Source organism: Podarcis tiliguerta, assembly GCF_965153285.1.
Source record: "Podarcis tiliguerta genome assembly, chromosome: 2".
Classification (NCBI taxonomy): domain Eukaryota; kingdom Metazoa; phylum Chordata; class Lepidosauria; order Squamata; family Lacertidae; genus Podarcis; species Podarcis tiliguerta.
In genome coordinates, this window is record NC_139535.1 from 65,081,503 (window position 1) to 65,099,896 (window position 18,394).

The following is an 18,394-nucleotide window of genomic DNA, read 5'->3' on the forward strand; positions in this document are numbered from 1 at the left end:
TCCTGCATATGGTAGAACAATACCCATAGTTTACAGCACAGTCTGGCATGCATGAAGAACATCTTTCCTTTTATTTCCCCTTTCCCCTCCCTCTCCTCTTCCTTTAAATTCTAATGGATACAAAATGCCTTTTATTTATGGCCACCAATCTAAGCAATACACATTACTATGCATCGTTTCATATCTGTAATAATTGTAATAATTTTGGTATTTACATTTTGCTACAACTTGGCTAATATATACAGAAACATTTATCTGAGTGTTTCTTGTTTTATTTTTATTTTTATGTAATTGTTGCATTTCAGTGCAACCATGTTAAACATTTTAAAGAAGAAAATGAATAGAAACTGTGTTACGAAAAAGGTAAACACTCATATTTCCCATATTTTCTAACTCCCTATATCATTGTATACACAGTAGCTGTAATAGCAATTGTTTTCCTTCTCCAAAATAATGAACAGCAAAAATAAAATAATTACATCTCTGAGATTTGTGGATAAAAGGTAGTATTCAAATTTAATAAATACATAAATAATAATAATAAAATTCTGTTGGTATTTTGTTTTGGGGTATAAGGCACAGGAACCATCATCATGAAAGAACTTCACTGGGTTCTGGTTAATTTCTAGTCACATTTCCCCCCCTGACCTTAGGCCTGAGGGCCAGGGCTTTTTTGATATTGTCATCCATATTGCGGAACTCCAACCTAGAGACATTCATCAGGCCTTCTTGTAGAAAATGTGTGAAGACCATCTCACTCCCACAACCAAATGGAAATTAATTGTATTCCGGAACTGTTTTGAAACAAATGTTATTGGGAGTTTTTGAAAATGTTAGATTGTTGATAATTCAACACATAGTCTTTCTGCCCATTTCATTATGTTGAATTGTTTTAATACCGTATATTGAATTTTTACAGATTTGCTGTTATGGGTTTTATGTTTTGTTAACAACCCTGAGTATTTTTATTGCCACGTGGCAAGATACAGATTTTAAAAACAAACCACTTACCCAGGCTATCACTAAAAGTCTTATGATAAGTGCCAAACTACACTGTTACCTCATTCATGTCTTTAAGTAAGTGTGCTCAATCTGACTGCTTTTATTTTGAAGACAGATGTTCCAGACCTGGACTGGGCCCCTGTGCCAGTATTCTGCTGAATTGACCCCACAAGGGGTGTTCAGATGTTTTTTTATAAATCTGTGCCAAAGTATAGTGCCCTCCGTGTTTAATTTTTAATGAGTATTCCTTTATATTAGTGGATACTAATTTATATGGTTTAGATAGTCATAAATTGTCCTACTAATTTTCAGTAAAAGCTGCTTTTTCTCTCATTTCAATCCCAGTAAAAGTCTACTGGGCACTTCCAGTCTGTACAGAGAGCAGATCCCATCCTTCTATTCTTATTACTCTGGACTAATAAACATCCTTTGAAATCCTACAAGTGGCTTTGACTAGCCAATACGTGCTGGAATTGATAAATCCTCAGCCAGCTAAGAGTCTGTGTCCCTATATTTCTGTAATGTAATTGGATTACCTTTTACATACAAGTCACATAATCTGAATCCTTCCTCTTCCGATAACTATCAGGCCACCTCAGTGGGAGAAATGGGAAGCAGACTTAATTGCAACTTTATTGCCTCTGGATTACTCATAAATCGATCAGTCAGAACCCAGACAAAGTGGAATGAAATGCTGGACAGAGCCACGTTACAGTTACATATGCTTCAGGTTACGCATTCCACTAACCCAGAAATTGTGCTTCAGGATAAGAACAGAAATCAGGCTCTGGCGGTGCGGCGGCAGCAGGAGGCCCCATTAGCTAAAGTGGTGCTTCAGGTTAAGAACAGTTTCAGGTTAAGAACAGACCTCCGGAACGAATTAAGTACTTAACCCGAGGTACCGCTTTGTAGAGTTTCCCCTTCCTCTCACAAAACATATTATATTGCTTCTAGGATACACCATTGCATTCCCACTTCCCTCAGGTTTCCTCCAGATTTTTGCCCTCGATGGACACTCAACGTTCCCTTGCATCTGAGCAAGCAAGCTCAGTCGACATGTGACGTGGTACTTTTGCAAACCTTGATGTTCCCTTAAATCTTCTGATACTTCCCTCTTGTGTGTGGTTAGTGGTTGGTACCACTGGCTGCATGATGACTGGAGCTTGGAATGAATTTGCCATTAGTATACAGTGGTACCTCGGGTTAAGTACTTAATTCGTTCCGGAGGTCCATACTTAACCTGAAACTGTTCTTAACCTGAAGCACCACTTTAGCTAATGGGGCCTCCCGCTGCCACCGTGCCGCCAGAGCACGATTTCTGTTCTCATCCTGAAGCAAAGTTCTTAACCTGAAGCACTATTTCTGGGTTAGCGGAGTCTGTAACCTGAAGCGTATGTAACCTGAAGCATATGTAACCCGAGGTACCACTGTATACGATAGAAGGTGGTCCTGTGACTTTTAGAGGACCAAATACGTAATGATGAAAAGGTTTCTTTCAAACTCCCATTCCCATACGCCCTGATTGCGACTGGAAACAATTCATGTTTAAGAAGCAGCAGTGCTGTGGCAGGCCACAAGAGGGTACTACCACATTATGCACTGTAGCAAGACATGCCAATATCCTTATAAATAGTGTTTGCCGTTAGACTTACATATTCTTCTAAGGCAGAGGGCCTTCTCAGTAGTGGCGCGCGCCCTGTGGAATACCGTCCTATCAGATGTCAAGGAAATAAACAACTATCTGACTTTTAGACGACATCTGAAGGCAGCCCTGTTTGGGGAAGTTTTTAATGTCTGATGTTTTATCATTTTTTAAATTATTATGATCATTAATTCTGTTGGGAGCTGCCCAGAGTGGCTGGGGAAACCTAGCTAGATGGGCAGGGTATTATTAATAATAATAATAATCATTATCATTATTATGTTTTGTACTAGAGCCAGAAAACCTTGCCTGGATGTCATATTATTTCACCTGTAATGTTGAGCTGAATTCTCAGTTATCACAGAAAGCTTCCACTCCTTTTTTTAGCACATTAAGATTGCTAATGCTGTACAGGAAAAAGTTATGGAATTATAATGACCTTGGCTAAGGAAAGGATGCTGTGACTGGCATTATCCAGCAGATGTCAATGTTGCATGTGTATGGTACGCAAGCTGTTGGAACATAACACTGGGACCTGACATGGGGACTCCCTTCTCTTTGCACGTAAAGCACATAGCTCGCCAAAGCATTTGAAACCCAGAGCTGATCCTTCCCTTGAGGAATATCAGGCTGCAGACTGGGACTGGTCACTGAGATGGGAACACTACTGGGTTGTAAACAACTCTCTTTCAATGATGGTAATGTATCTGATCCATGCAAATTAATGATAAGTTTATAAGACCAAGTAAAATAATGGAAGACTTACGGGACACACAGTCACCTCTTTTGTAACGGTCTCAGTCTGCTACTTGGCAGATCGCCAGCTGAAGACCAGCCATACGTTGCAACTCTCAGGCCTCGGTTCGAAGCAAACTTCCAATATTTGCCCACTCATACAGTTTACCATTCGCAAAGCAGACCATTTGCAAATAGGACTTCCGTTTCTGAAATGGGCTTCACCTTCCACTCCTCCCCACACTCCCAAAATCTGCTCCAAAGAGTCCCCCACCCACCCAGAGCAGATTTTGAGGATGTGTGGAGGGCTGCAGGGTGGGAGAGAGAAAGTTGAAGTCTCACTGCACAAAATATGAAGTTTATACTGCTCGTTCCCATGGGTGCCACTCTCTGGACACTTCAATAAAATGAATCTGAGCCTCAAAAAGTGCATAGAGCTGAAGTAGGAAGTGGGAAGGAGTGTCACGCTTCCAACTTCCTTCTTCAGCTCTATGTATTTTTAAAGGGAAGGGAAGATGACTATCCTCACCATCCTATGATCAAGGAGGCAGTCGGAGGGGATTCAGATACTTCGTTATACCCAAGTGGCAGAAAGAACCCTATAACTGTTTAAAATGCTAGCAACAGTTCCATCTTTCAGTGTTTTGCCTCTTAGTAGACTACTAGAAAAAATGAGCTTTGTGTCTTCATAGGGAGGGGTTCTCTACTTCAAGAGCCAGGGGCTTTTGTAAACTATTATGGTTACTTTGCTCTTTTAGCTATGAAGAACCAAGCCCTGTGTGTCAAGACCTCCTCTAGATTCCTTTTTTTCTGGCTCATGTAAGATGGGATGTTGTAAGCGTCTCAAGTGATTAAAAGTTTTCTCTGGGAAGAGACCAGAGGGCATTTAGGGAAAGAACAGTGTCAAAACAGCAGGTACTAACAAGTTAGTAGATTGATTCTCATTATCCAACGTCAGTTGCCTTAAGGACATTCTTGTTTCATTCATCTCTTGTTTATAGTTTCCAAAATACTCCTGAAGCATGTCTCCTTTGGGCAAGCCGCTCAGGTTCTTACCAAATGCCCTTTGGGTGGTCTTGGATGTTTTGTTGGCATGGACTGGTGCTTGTTTAGATATTCCAGACATCCACTCCCAGCCTACTATAGGAACTGCTGGTCCTATTGGATGTTCACGAGAAAACTATCAGAAAAGTTTGGTAAATTGGAATCAGTGAAGCTTAAAAGCCCAAGACCACGGCAGCTTAACCATAGGGCAACGTAACATAAAACATTTGAAGGAAACTGATAATTTATGTATAGCTAGTTTTGCTGGTGGTGCGGGTGTCAAGAAATAATGAGTGGTATCCAGGATTCTGCTAGCACAAGAGCATTTGCATTTCCTCTCCTTCTTTGCGTGCCCCCCAAGGGGTGGACCACCCCTCCAAAACTGATTTTGAGGGGCATGGGGAGCTGCAGAGAACCAAAAAAAGAATCTCCATTGCATGCTTGGAAGTCTGTTGTCTCAGTGAATCTTCAGTTTTGGGTAATTCCCAATATGTGTCACAATTCGCATTTGCACTGCTTTGTTCAAACATAATATGAAGAGTTTAATAACTCTTAACTTATTAAAATGAACACAAAGGTACCGTAGTTGATGCTCTGATGCTTCATTCCTTATACCAACTTTGCCTTTAGGTTACACTTCCAGCTGAATGGTTTATCCTTGCTTCTGTCAGCCCTGAACTTTCAGCGGGCACTGATCCTGTGAAAAGAGACCCACACCCAAAGATCCATTTCAAAATGATCCTACAGAAAATTGCCGAGTTACACATATTTTGCAAAAGAGGATGTACAATCGGAACGAAGAAAAACAAAAGAGTTCCGGGAGATTAAGTGATGCAAGTCAAGCCAACCTTTGTTTATACTTGGTTTAAAAAAGGAGAGATTAGTCTTATCTTGGGAAATGTCAGAATCAGTAGCATGACAAATGCTGAATAATCCATAAAGGTTTGTAACATCAAGATAACAGATGGTTTGTTTTCGTTGAAAATATGTTTTAGCACCATTGTTCCTGTTCACTTAATCTATCTAGCAGATCTTGCAAAACTCAGTTTGCCTTGTAGAATCTTAGCAATTTTTTACCCTAAAGAAAACTCCACAATTGTAAGCAGCAGCTGACTGCATGACGATAGGTTTGACTGCTGCAAATAGTCTAGTCTGCCTTGAATTGCAACTTTGCTTTGATCAACAGTAGATAGCAAAGTGTATCCAAGTTATGTATGCCTTTGAACCTATTGGAGAGTCCAAAGAGACTTTTGACCCTGGATAGCCGGCAAACAAAAACAGAACATTCCACAGTCATAGACACCATGTATGTGCACAACCCAACACATGCAACTGTGCACATGTGCACCACAGTCACATGTGCACACACATCTCTGGCAGCAATTTGGCTTGAAAAAAGTGTTCTGTTGTAGGTGATAGGAGGACTTCTTTGAGCCTAATTGCAGTGAGAGAAGGGCAGTTTTGGTGTCGGTGGCAGCTGGGGAAGGAAGAGTTAGTTCTTGCTTTCCTAGTCAGTGGTGTAGCGTGGGGGGTGCAGGGGGTGCCGGCCGCACCGGGCGCAACATCTGGGGGGGGGGGTGCGCTCGCACTCGCAGCTCTCTGTCCCTACCTGGCTCACTCACTCTCTCTCACTGCAGTGCTGCCTGTGCGAATCCGATCCAAGCCGCAGGGTCGCCGCCCACTGTGGAGGGGAGGGTGCCAGGCGTGCGGTGCGGTGCGGAGAGAGAGCGAGGGACTATCTGGGGGAGGGACAGTGCAGTGGGGGGGGGTGCAAATTACTTGCCTTGCCCCAGGTTAGGGGGCGCAAATTACTTGCCTTGCCCCAGGTGCTGACAACCCACGCTACGCCACTGCTCCTAGTAATAACCTCCTAAATTGCACACACTGAAACACCTTGATTGCAGTGAGGGTTGAACAAAGTCTTCTATTGGCTGCATTAGAATGCTTTGTTCAAACCTAATAGTGGAAGAGGTGAATTTTTGGTGGAGGGGAATTAATTCTCCCCAGTTTTAACCCACCCATATTGCCTCCTTGTGTCACAATTAGGACTGGAAAAAACCTCCTATTGGCAACAGTTACAAGGGTTTTTTCAAGCCTGATTTCGGCACCAGGCAGGACCCTGTAGATGCCCTATTTGATCCATCCTGTAAAGGCTTCATAGAATGTGTTATGCTGAACTTTATGAGCAGTGTTATCTGGGCGATGAATTCACAAGCATTGGGTTATCAGAGTTTTGATTTGGGACAGACGCCACAGAATAAAAATAAAATCGGGATTAAGGAGTTTGTGCTGGAGGGTGTTTGTGCTGTGTCCCAGTGATGTAGTGATGGTAGCACTTCTGATAGGAAATGCTCTGTAGACCGGGGGGGGGGGGGGGAATTGGTGTGTGTGAGAAATGTCCCTATTTTCATCTGAGGAATGTTGGAGGATATGAAACATGAATAAAATGCTGATCCAAGTACCCATTGCACTAGCAGAAGGGGGGGGGAATTGGTGTGTGTGAGAAATGTCCCTATTTTCATCTGAGGAATGTTGGAGGATATGAAACATTATGAATAAAATGTTTGGGTCCAGATCCAAGTACCCATTCCACTAGCAGAAGGCAGTTCAAGGTGCTAGTGCAACAGGGCTCCCCCTGCTCACCTCACCCTCCGTTTCGCCCCCAAATCTGCTCTGGAGAGTTTGGAGAATCCCCAGATCAGTGCACTGGGAAGAAGAGGGAGATCATTCTGTTGGGCAATAAAAAATGCTTGTGTTGACAGTATATTCTTAGCACTAAGTTGAATTCTGCCCCATGTGGAGTTTGGCTTATTGTGTACTTGCAATCCAGGTAAACTCCAGGCCAGGGGTCACCAACCTATGGCTCGGGGGCCGGATAAGGCCTGAGGGACTTGTTTATCTGGCCTGCGGCGACCCCCACCACTGCCCACCACTCCCCCTCTTTCCGGCGCGGCGTGGCGCAGCATGGGGAGCCACTTCCAGGGTGGAGGAGAACTGGAAATAGCTTGTGCGCATGCGCATTGGCCTCCTCCGACCTGGAAGTGTGCCAGAAATAGCATGTGTGCGCGTGTACTGGCACACGCTCTCCTGTCCTCTGGCCCACCGTGCAATCATCCCTGGAGACACTGGCCCAAGGCAAGGAAAGTTTGGAGACCTCTGCTCCAGGCATTGCCTGGAAGCATCAGGTTGTGAAACTCTTAGTCAAGAAATGCCCTTTAAAATAGGGTTTCTCATTAGAGAAGAGTGTCATTGTGCAAATTGATTATTTTCAACAAGGTCCTCAAACTTTTGCAAAGAGATCGTGATGAAAGCTCAATATGCAAGTTACCTGGCATATCCTAGGCCTGTTTACTGAGAAAGCTCTTGGCACAATAATTTGGAAAAAAAAAAAGGAGTAAAAAGCTAACATATGAAAATCTTTATTCTCTGCACACGTATATGCAGATCTGTGGTTTTACAGAAAGTTACTGAAAGGTAAGGCCATATGTGTCAAATACAGTAAATGCTAATTTGAGATCAACCTCATGTTCTCCCGTGTTACTGCTTGAAGATGTTCTATAGCCTCACTGAAAAATTTCCCCGTATCTCCGCTAGTGGAGTTGTCACACATTGCGTTGCAGATTACAGGCTGTGGAAGGGGAAAAAAACATGATGAATGGTCTAGTACATTTTATCAAGCAAGTTTAAAGGACAGATTTATTGCACACGGAAATTCAAGTGCTTTTTACTTTCCCTTCCTGGCTTAGCGAAAGAGAACAGAAATAGTGTGATGTAGTGATGAATGCCTTTGATTATCAGTCAGGAAGTTCCCAGGTTCTTCTCTTGGCCCACCCACAATCTTTCCAAAACTGGGTACAGCTTAAAACATACCTAGAGCATTTTTTTCTCAATTCTGATCGAAACGAGTTGGGGAAAAGATGCAAAATGCATCATTTCATAAGAAATGACAGGCTCGATATAGATTGTGGCTAACATTGTGTGTGCACTACTTTCGAGCCATGGATGTAGAGAAAACAGGCATCAAGTGGATTTAGGTCACATTTTTCAGTCATAGTCCCCATCTGAACTATGTTGTTGGTAACATGAGACAGCTTTGTAGAGATGTTGAAAGGATGTGAAGCATTCTGAAGTACTGTATTTTGGAAAAGGAAATATACAATTGCTCACTCTGTGCATGATTTTGGTGTTTGGAAAACTGGATAATCACTAGGCATACACAGGATAATAATAATAATAATAATAATAATAATAATAATAATAATAAATAATGCCGTCCATCTGATTGGGTTGCCCCAGCCACTCAGGGCAGCTTCCAGCAAAATATGAAAAACACAATAAAACATCAAATATTAAAAACTTCCCTATAAAGGGACATTCTTTCTCTGAAGACAGCGAATAAAATGGTCCCTGGGGTTTATGATAGGTAAAACAACAGGTTGTTATTCTTTCCACATTTACCTGAGAATAAGTTCCACTGAACTTCCTGGTGCTTGCTTCTGAGTGAATAATAGGACCAAGCTGCTGCATTGATGGCAAGTGTGGAAGAGTTGTTTCAGGTAGTTTTATCAGAGTGGCTTTCCCTTTGCCCACCATGGTGATTTTACCACTTTCAATTTACATAAATCCCCTATACTGTATTTAGCATCTTATTGCAACCAGTAGTTTGATGGTGAAGCCAGGACTTCACACGCTCATCATGACAGACCATCACACTCCTTTTCCCCCACTACAGTGTCTCAAACATATTGAGAACACCATGTTTCTCAACTTAACAAATTAAGTTAATTTGGAGATGCAGAAAATATTAAAAATAAATTTTTGAAAATAAATTTCAAAACCATATGAACAGGCATTATTGGTGACTATCTCACTGTTCTGGAATTCATGTGGGCTTTCCTTAGGATGCTAGTTATTAAGATAATAGATTTCTTTTACGCTTTTAGAAGTTTAAAATTAAAATAGATTTTAAAAAACAGACACCCAGATTCCTTAAATATGTAAAAGGTCTGGGTGAACAGAAAAGTCTTTACCTCATGCTGAAAATACCACAAATATGACACTAGGTGAGCCCGTCTGAGAAGGCTAACTGGGGGAGCCACTTCTGAAGAGGCCATTTCCTGGGTGGCTTTTATTTTTGTACCGTTTACTGTCTTCAGTTTACTACTATGACAAAACCTCTTAAATGTTACTTCTTCAGTAAAAAAAAGCTATTAAAAGAAAAAATAACTAGAAAATTAATCCCATTTGAGAAATTAATACAGAGATCCAGATTTCATACTGTCGCAGAATTGTATGAACTGCTAATAAGTGTAGAACTAAATAGAAATTAGAAAGATATAAGGGCAAGACTTAGAAATACAAATGGCGCATGATAATGTAGCTGTGTTTGTTAAGCATTATAAATATATAAATTCTTGTATGTCTTTTATATTTATAGGAATACACCACCTACCTTGCATGCCTGTTTCCTCTTGATTTGTGTATAGCGTTTATTAAGGCCCTTAATCTTCTTGGCACACCTGGAATTTGGCTTCAGATTCTGAATAGCTTCAAATCCTTTATCAAGACATGACCATTTACAACCAGTCTGAGAAACATAAGTACTGTTTTAACATCAAAACCAACTGCACTTATAACAATGACAACTGTGTAAAACATACTGTTCTGCTAACAGAATATAAAATAGAGTAATAACCGCATCCTTTATATTAGAAAATGGCATAAAACCAGGGCTTTTTTTCTAAAAAAAAGTTTAGGGGTAATCTCACCATTTTATAGTTCAAATTGGGAAAAATAAACACAGTAAATGGTCAAAAGTAAAAAGATTCACAAAATGTTTAGGGGTATGCGTCACCCTGCATCCCCCCACTGAAAAAAGCACTGCATAAAACTATGATTAGGACTTGAAATATGCATATATTGGATTAGAAATTGTGGCATACTTCTCATAATATAAAACTACAATTTTATTGCTAACATTGTCATTCATGGTCAAATGTATTATTAGTGTGTGTTTATATTTCAGCAATGGAATGGAAGCCATCCTTAATGGTTAAGTGAGTGGAGGCGTAACCCACTGTGATGGGCTCTGTTGGAACTCATAATTGTCTCCCCATTTATTTCTTGCAGCATCATCTTGGTTGAACTTTTAACAGATCCTATAACTCAGGCATCCCAAAACCCGGCCCTCCAGATGTTTTGGGACTACAACTCCCATCATCCCTAGCTTACAGGACCAGTGGTCAGGGATAATGGGATAATCCCCAAAACATCTGGAGGGCCGAGTTTGGGGGTGCCTGCTGTAACTTTTATTTATTTTTATCTTCCTGTTTTTAAAAAGTGACTTCTGGCTCCGGCTTGTGGCTACTGCTGGGGTCCAGTCCATGCACTTGAAATCACTGCTGTGCCTCCCGCTTTATGATGAGCTGTCACTCTCTAGGCAGTACTCAGTGCCAGTACTACTAATCGAGATTGATAGAGTGGTGGCACAGCTAAAAATCAGGGTAGAGAAAGTCCCACAGAACAACAGGTTTTCTTGATGACGTGCTATTGCCCGCTGAGAGGATTCTTCACATTTTAAATGTGTTTATGTCCAGGTTACGTGCTTTGTGTTCAATTTCTCCATCATAGACCCCTTGCTTCCCTGTGGTAGCCACTTTTAGACCGGTTACTTTAAAAAAAACCACAACAGAAGTGTGCTGTGCCTAACCTTGGAATGCAGATGGGACCTTGCTGTTGCAACCAAGTCAGCCACTTAGTAGTTTTTTGAATTGTTCAAATTTGACTTCTGAACTGACCAGTTATGGGTTTTGATGTCATAACTAATTATAGCCTTCACCCGGCCTGGCCTGATCTTTATTTCTATAAATTTTAAAGGGCACAGGGAAACCAGATATGTAAGAACATAAAATTATCTGGTCTGAAGTGTAAGGGAGACAGATTGTTAAATGCTGTTGCATATATATATATATATATATATATATATGCAATATATGCAATATATATATATATATATATATATTGGATGTCTAATATACTTAACGTAAAAGTGCATAGGTCACCTAGGGGCCACCTAAGTTTTATTCTGAAAATCTCAAATTATGCCAATTTATATGTCTTTAAATTGGGCTCCCAGGTATTTGTTCAGTCAGGCAACAAACTCCCAAAATAAACTAAGCTATGCCGGTCTTATAAACATTGGAGAAGGACTTTCTGTTTCCAAGAAGGAGGTAGGTGATCAGCAGACACTGGATCGTTCATGCACTTATCCCATATAACATTTCCAGTCCGATAAACAGCGCTCTACGGTTCCTTCATGAGAAAATGGTCTTAGAACAGAGTGGACCATCTGCTTGCCATAAAAATGTTTTTAAAAGCCTAGCCTCTAGGGTTGAAACCATCTGCATAATTACTTAGCAGTAAACCCCATTGAACCCAATGGATCTTATTTCCAATTAAATACTTGCATAGGATGAGATTGTGCATCTGTTGAATGCAGTTCTCAAGGCATAGCAGGGGGAATGGTTCACATCCAAACCTAGTATGTTTGGTTTTTAAAAAAAGCTCTGGTGAATATTTTGAAATTAAGAGTTATGTCATTTTACCTACAAGTCTTCAGTTTAATGCAGTACTTAAAATGATTTCAAGAGAGCATTTAAAGCTTCTTTACCAAAACCGAAAACAGTTGTATAGTTCTAAATCTGAATTAGTCAAACTAAAAAAATAATTTCGAAATAACAGATACTTTTGAGAATCCATTTGAAAAACATGGTCTAGTCCTTTGTCACTCAGAGATTATTTTTTTAAAATGTATGACAGGTTGACAAAATCCAACAGTTTTCTTGTAAATATTAGATTTCCCCCCTTCATTTGTAGGGAGCAAGAGGGAATTTTGTTTCATGTTTTATGCATTTTTGGCTGTAGTTTTTTCGATATATTGAAACATATATATGTTACAAAAATGATACAGTATGATTCATGAGAGGAGTTCAGCACTGTTGATTTCTGTGAAACTTAAAAACTGACACAGTTTCTAGTTTATTCACTTTGATGCATATTTCACATTTCAGAACCATGCACTTTTCATGCTGGTAAGATCAACAAAAGCCATTGGGCCACATTTCACTTCTTAAGACCCCTTTGTTTTAAACTTTTCATAACCCAAAATTTATAACCTGTTCAAATTTCATTTGCAAATTTCATCCTTGCAATTTCAAGAAAGGTGATGATTTTGATATAGTTTGTTAGCAGATCCAGATAATGGTTTTTTGTGGGTTTTTTTTTTTGCAACAACTGTCTGGAAAAGAAATCTAATGAATCCATTGCTTCCACTTTCATATATTAAAAAAATCAACACGAATGTATACTGTAGATGTACAGTATATGTTGAAAGTAGAGTCAGTGCATGCAGTCTGTTTAACATATCTAAGTTGCCGATAATTTTTATTGGTGTTTACTGGTTTTAATGGTATGGTTTTATGTTGTAAACCACTCTCATTTTTTTAAATGAATAGTGGTATATCAATGTTTGTATAAATTTATGTGAACCGCCTTGAGACCTCGGGTATAGGACGGTATAGAAAATTTAAAAATAAATAAATAAAATAATTTGTTGGGAGGTGGTCTGTCTTATTAAGTTGGATCTAGAGTTCACTTCTGCCAGTGGAAACAACCTCAGAGCGGCAGTGTGGGGTCTCTGGAGCGGTGTGGGAGGTGTTGTTTGAGGCTCCAAGGGAAATGGGGAAATTGACAGCTATCATCTACCCCTCTCCATCAGCAGCATTCTTCTGCTAGATCAAAAGCATTCTGTGAAACAGAATAAGTATTTCTGTTTGTGGAAGATGAAATCTAGGTCTAACCAGTTAAGTTTTATGTTTATTTAAGATGATGATGATGACGACGACACTCTTACACATATTATATTTTTTTAAAATGCTCTTACACCTTTTAAACTAATCTGGGAACAACATTCTCACCTCCTGCTAATTAATAACAATTCCGAATAGACATGTTAATAACATTATTGGTATTAACTTGTTCATTCTTGCAAGAATTTTAAACAGGTGATAATAAATTGTTAAGAGGAACAATGCATATAAGTCAAGGGCTTCAATCTTCCAAGGTTTTTGTAATTTAAGTGTCTGAATTGTTTTCTTGCCCACTTAGTAGGAAGATGTAAGTTTACCTGAAAAGGTGGAGAAAAATCAGCATTAGATCAGCATGGCTCAAATATTTGTAAAAATAATATTTGCAAAAAAAGACTTGTACACTTACAAATTCTCTGTTCAGGCAGGTTTTACTGTTATTCTGAAATGACAATATTATAACAATTTTATTATAACTATGATCATTTTATAAATAGAAAATAATGGTAATCTAAAAATAATATTAAGATGTATATACTTACAAGGCTAATTATTTTATTTCTGAACTCATTGACATTGCACTGGTTCACTATGTTCCAACAACAAAAAGCGACATAAGACAGCATTGTGGAGTTCATTCTGTTTGATGCCAGCAAAGTTGCTAGAGAGACTCCTTTAAATTGCGATTTGATCAAAATTCCGTTTTTCACAAGAAGTGGGGAAAAGACTCGTCTCAGAACCGAAACTCAGTAGCCATTTCCACTTCTTCTAAGCTAACGGTACATTTTAGTGCTAGTAAATTTGGAAATGAGTCATCCGTGTTTGTGGTTTTCCTTCAGACAGGGAAAATTTTATTTAACTTTTAACACGGTGATAAAATTGACTATGATTGAATAATGTCACCATAGGAAGCCATCAGTGTATAATCTTGATGAAAGTAGGTGCATTTTCCGTACTTAGTAGATTCTTCCAGTTGAAACTTCCACCCAATATTGAAAAACTGTTGCATGTATTCTGAAGATACAGCATTTTGCTTGATTCCAAAATGTGTCCTACAACATCATGGAATTTTCTTATGATCACAACAGAAGAACTCTTGTTCTCTTACTCTGCTTGGCAAAACTGCACCTTGAATTAATATCACAGAAGCTTGCAAGTGCTGTGTTGAAGACCTTGGATTACATATTAGGTCCCAAAACTTGATATATACCACTATGATAAATTGACAAGGTGCTCACTATACACAGTACCTGAGTAAGTGACGAAGCAGGTTGGTCAAAATGAGCCTATATAATTGCAGAACAATTGGTTCGTCTTGCTTCTAATATACTTACCTTTCCACCCTGAATTTGCTGGGCTGTGCAAGTTGCAGAACCTGTCTTCTCTCGCCTATGGATAAGGCATTCTATGCATGTCGCATTTTTATAAATTTTGAAAATCCGTAATCCGTCAAGTTGCTAGGCTTGCGAGACATGCCAAATGAAAAATAACTTGAAGACAAAATTCATCATCCTCTGCTCCTTTTGCCTTCTTCACATTATCTCTTTATAGCATTTATCTTGTTTAAAGCTCTGTTTGACACCCATAGAGTTGTTGCAAGGAGAATACCTCCCTCTTTCTGTCCATGTCTCCCTGTTTCTATGCTTGCTTCTCGCCTACAAGACTGAGCAGCTTTCCTGGGGTGGAGCAAGGAACCCGCCTTTATCCCTGAAGAAGTTCCTGTTGTGAGTGTGTTGTTTGTACCTTTTTAATGCATAAATCCGCAAGCAGGGCCTAGTATAATCTTAACAGGAGTAGCCAATAATGTAGTTGGGTCACTCAAACTGGTAACAATATTATCTGAATTCCCTGTTTAGGGAAGCTTTTAATGTTAGATGCATTACTGTATTTTAATATTTTATTGAAAGCCGCCTAGAGTGGCTGGGGAAGCCCAGCCAGATGGGTGGGGTATAAATAATAAATTATTATTATTATTATTATTAATTTTAAAGTTACATCCCTTAACTGGAATACCTTAAATGGTGAACTTATCTGATATCTGTTGTGTCAGTGCTTCTATTGTGCGTTAAATGATTAAGGGGAAAGAGAAGAAACCTCTGACTTGTTAATCCTTGTGATTTAAACTTCCAAGAATTTACCCACTGATTTTAACTGTCTCTGTTGAATAATTTGAAGGCAGGGTGATTTTAGCTATTTTTGTTTTCATATTATCAGATGCAACTTGGAAGTCAATCAAAAATAAATAATCCTTCCTTGATTTTCTCACTACTTTTTTTATAATATATGATGTCATAATGATGCTCTGACTCTCTTCTTCAAATTTAAGGAGCGCTTCGTTTTGCAGAAAGATATGTCTGGATCAAGCCCAGATAAAAGAAATGAAACTCACAAGTGCTCTACAAATGTTTAGTTAACACAAGGAAAAATAAAGAATGGATTCTGAGAAATACTTTTAAGGGGAGAATTAGAAAAGATTCATAAAATTAACCATATATTCCCAATAAGTTAGTCTAGGTTTTCTTTCCTTCCCAAATATGTTTTGATTTAAAATTTCCCTTTCCAAGATGGCGGGACATAGACATACTGCTATTCTTAAATCTATCACACAAGGTGAATTGTTTCATTGGGTGACTTCTATATCCCGTGCTATATTTTATGGTGAATGTTAATGCTGCTGTTCTACTTTCCTTTCCTTGTTTATTTTATTATCTTGAGTGCCCATTCAAATGCACCTCAGAGACCCTTTCCATGTGTTACTTACAAAGAGAGAAAGTGAGCAGGGAGAGTCTGTATGGCCAAGCTTTTGGCCCTGTCCCCATGAAACATGCCTTCTACTAGCACTGCTCTTTTGGTTAACAACAGGGAAGCCTTTTTGTGTTGATCAAGAGGCTTCTCAGGATCCTAGTGCCTTGATTTCCCAGGGCTCCAGAATCTGTCAAAATCTCCATGTGAAGAAATAAATGCACTGATGCTTCCTCAACTCAGATGGCCAAACTAAAGCAAAGGCAGGCTTTGGGGATCACTGCGTGCCACTTTCCCTCTTTCTTCATGTAACGCATGAAGAGGGGATTGAGCAAGGCGGCTTCCGAAGCTCTTAAAAACTGGGTAGGTTTGTGTAGAACAGGCATCCCCAAACTCGTCTCTCCAGCTGTTTTGGGACTACAACTCCCATCATCCCTAGCTAATAGGACCAGTGGTCAGGGATGATGGGAATTGTAGTCCCAAAACAGCTGGAGGGCCGAGTTTGGGGATGCCTGGTGTATAAGAAGGTGCACTTTCAGCACTCCCAAGCTTTAAAGCAACACTTTGAATTATGCCTTTCACTGTACTTGTACATGCCACGCTTGCAAGCTCTGTGAATAAAGATTGGGAAAATGTAATAAGTGAAATGGGCCATGGGTGGTGTTGGTATTAGTTCCTTTCCATTTTTTTGTAGGTTTTCAGAAGGGGGAGGATTGTCACCCCGCCATTACTCCTTGGAAGCACCTATCTATCTTTTACTCTGAAATGTAAGTACATAATTGCAAGAAATGTTTGTTAGATGCAATACTTTTTCTTTTTATAATTCAAACCGGAATCTATCCAAGAACAGTTACCGAAGAATGAGGAGGAAAATGAAGGAGCAGGTAGAAAACCAGAGGCAGAAAAAAATCTATCCCAAAAGATGTGATTGTGATCAAATAACAGCAAGAGCAAAAACAATGTTGCCACAATTTGATTATAAAAAAGCAAATTAAAGAAACTATATTAGAAGTTCAAAGAACAAAACACTGAAAATAGGCAGCATATAACTAACAAAGTCTACAGTTTAGTGTACAGAAGTTTAAAGGTACCTCACTGCAGATAAGACCATTCTTTATTTTATGAATAAATCCAAATGGAAGGCCATCCATTAATCAATTCTGGATTACCCTTATGCATGAGAAACACAGGAGCAGTAAAAACAAAAACATACTTCTTTATTTGTAGGACAATGACAATGATCAATACATACCAAACCCTGATAATTTTCTTGCAGGGTGTGGTATAAATCTCAATTTGAAACAAAAATGAATAGCAAATTCGGCTTAGTAGATGTGACTAGCAATTGTTTGTAAGAATTGTAAAACAACATATTGATAAAAGTACTGAAATTCTCCTGACAGCAGCCTTGTGCTCCAAGATTCTACTCAGAATAAACCCACTGAAATTAATACACAGAAGTTAATTTATCTATTAACTTAAATGGATCTACTCTGAGCAGGACTAGCACAAAACGCATGAGGATAAGGAGGATATATCTTTATATTCTTATCTTGAACTTGAAATAATTTAAAAGATAGGGTAGGTCTATCTTCACGGTGTTTCCGTGTGCGGCTCTGGCTCGCCAGAGCAGCTTCGTCACGCTGGCCACGTGACCCGGAAGTGTCTTCGGACAGCGCTGACCCCCGGCCTCTTTGAGTGAGATGGGCGCACAACCCTAGAGTCCGTCAAGACTGGCCCGTACGGGCAGGGGTACCTTTAGGTCTATCTTCACAAATGCCTGCAGTACTCTGAGTAACAGAGCAATCTAACCCCCACCTTGCACTTGGTGGGTGTGGGTTTGGATGGAGGTGTCCCTCTGGCCAGCTCTCCTAGCTATATTGGCCTCCCACCACCCACAGAGTGCTGCAAGCATCACACCATCAGGGAGGGCATCACTAAATGTGTGGCTGGGTGAGAGTGTTATTGGTTTGCAGCCTGCTCTTGGAAGGCTCTGAAGTGGGGCATTCATGAGGCAGGGAGGGGAAAGGTTGAGCCAGCCAAGCTCATTAGATCCCAAGGTACTGTAGCTGCATGGTGGCCTGGCCACTGCATCAACTTCAGGCTGCTTCAGCGATCTTACTAATGCTCACCTTCTGCCCCGGCCATGTGCAACAGCACAGGAGATGCAGCAGTGGCGGGAGGTCTGCGTTGTGGCCTAAGCAAAGGAAAGCTGACAACCCTATTGTGCTCCAACAACGTAGATACAAACCTACCCATCTGAACCAAGTTCTCTAGATCATAATTCTGCAAATTTTGCAAGTGATTTCTTAAAGGAAATTAGTAATATCCAGCCCTTGCTTGAAGAATGTCATGCGTGAAAGGC

The 18,394-nt window shown here is 39.9% G+C and overlaps 1 protein-coding gene across 2 annotated transcripts; it reads right to left on the reverse strand.

The window, feature by feature from the left end:
- Positions 1–7,826: 7,826 nt before the first annotated feature.
- LOC310672175 (uncharacterized protein) lies at positions 7,827–14,990 on the reverse strand. 2 transcript variants are annotated; one of them, XR_014508445.1, is made up of 5 exons: positions 13,830–14,990; positions 13,697–13,729; positions 13,581–13,607; positions 9,876–9,979; positions 7,827–8,051 (listed from the first exon to the last, which is right to left on the reverse strand). XR_014508445.1 is itself a non-coding variant. In XM_083428964.1 (5 exons), the coding sequence occupies exons 1-5, from the start codon at positions 13,923–13,925 to the stop codon at positions 7,929–7,931; spliced, it is 414 nt and encodes a 137-aa protein (XP_083285090.1). In that variant the 5' UTR covers positions 13,926–14,990; the 3' UTR covers positions 7,827–7,928. The 2 variants fall into 2 exon arrangements, 1 of the variants encoding a protein (XP_083285090.1); XM_083428964.1 differs by having other exon boundaries at positions 9,876–10,010.
- Positions 14,991–18,394: the final 3,404 nt, after the last annotated feature.

What these genes read in the sequence shown, in the direction of transcription:
- LOC310672175 (XM_083428964.1), bottom strand. Translation starts at nt 13,925, where the DNA reads ATGAACTCCACAATGCTGTCTTATGTCGCTTTTTGTTGTTGGAACATA. An exon ending in GAAATAAAATAATTAGCCTT is followed by an intron (nt 13,730 to 13,829) that starts GTAAGTATATAC and finishes TTGTCATTTCAG; the next exon opens with AATAACAGTAAAACCTGCCT. An exon ending in TACATCTTCCTACTAAGTGG is followed by an intron (nt 10,011 to 13,580) that starts GCAAGAAAACAA and finishes TATGTTTCTCAG; the next exon opens with ACTGGTTGTAAATGGTCATG.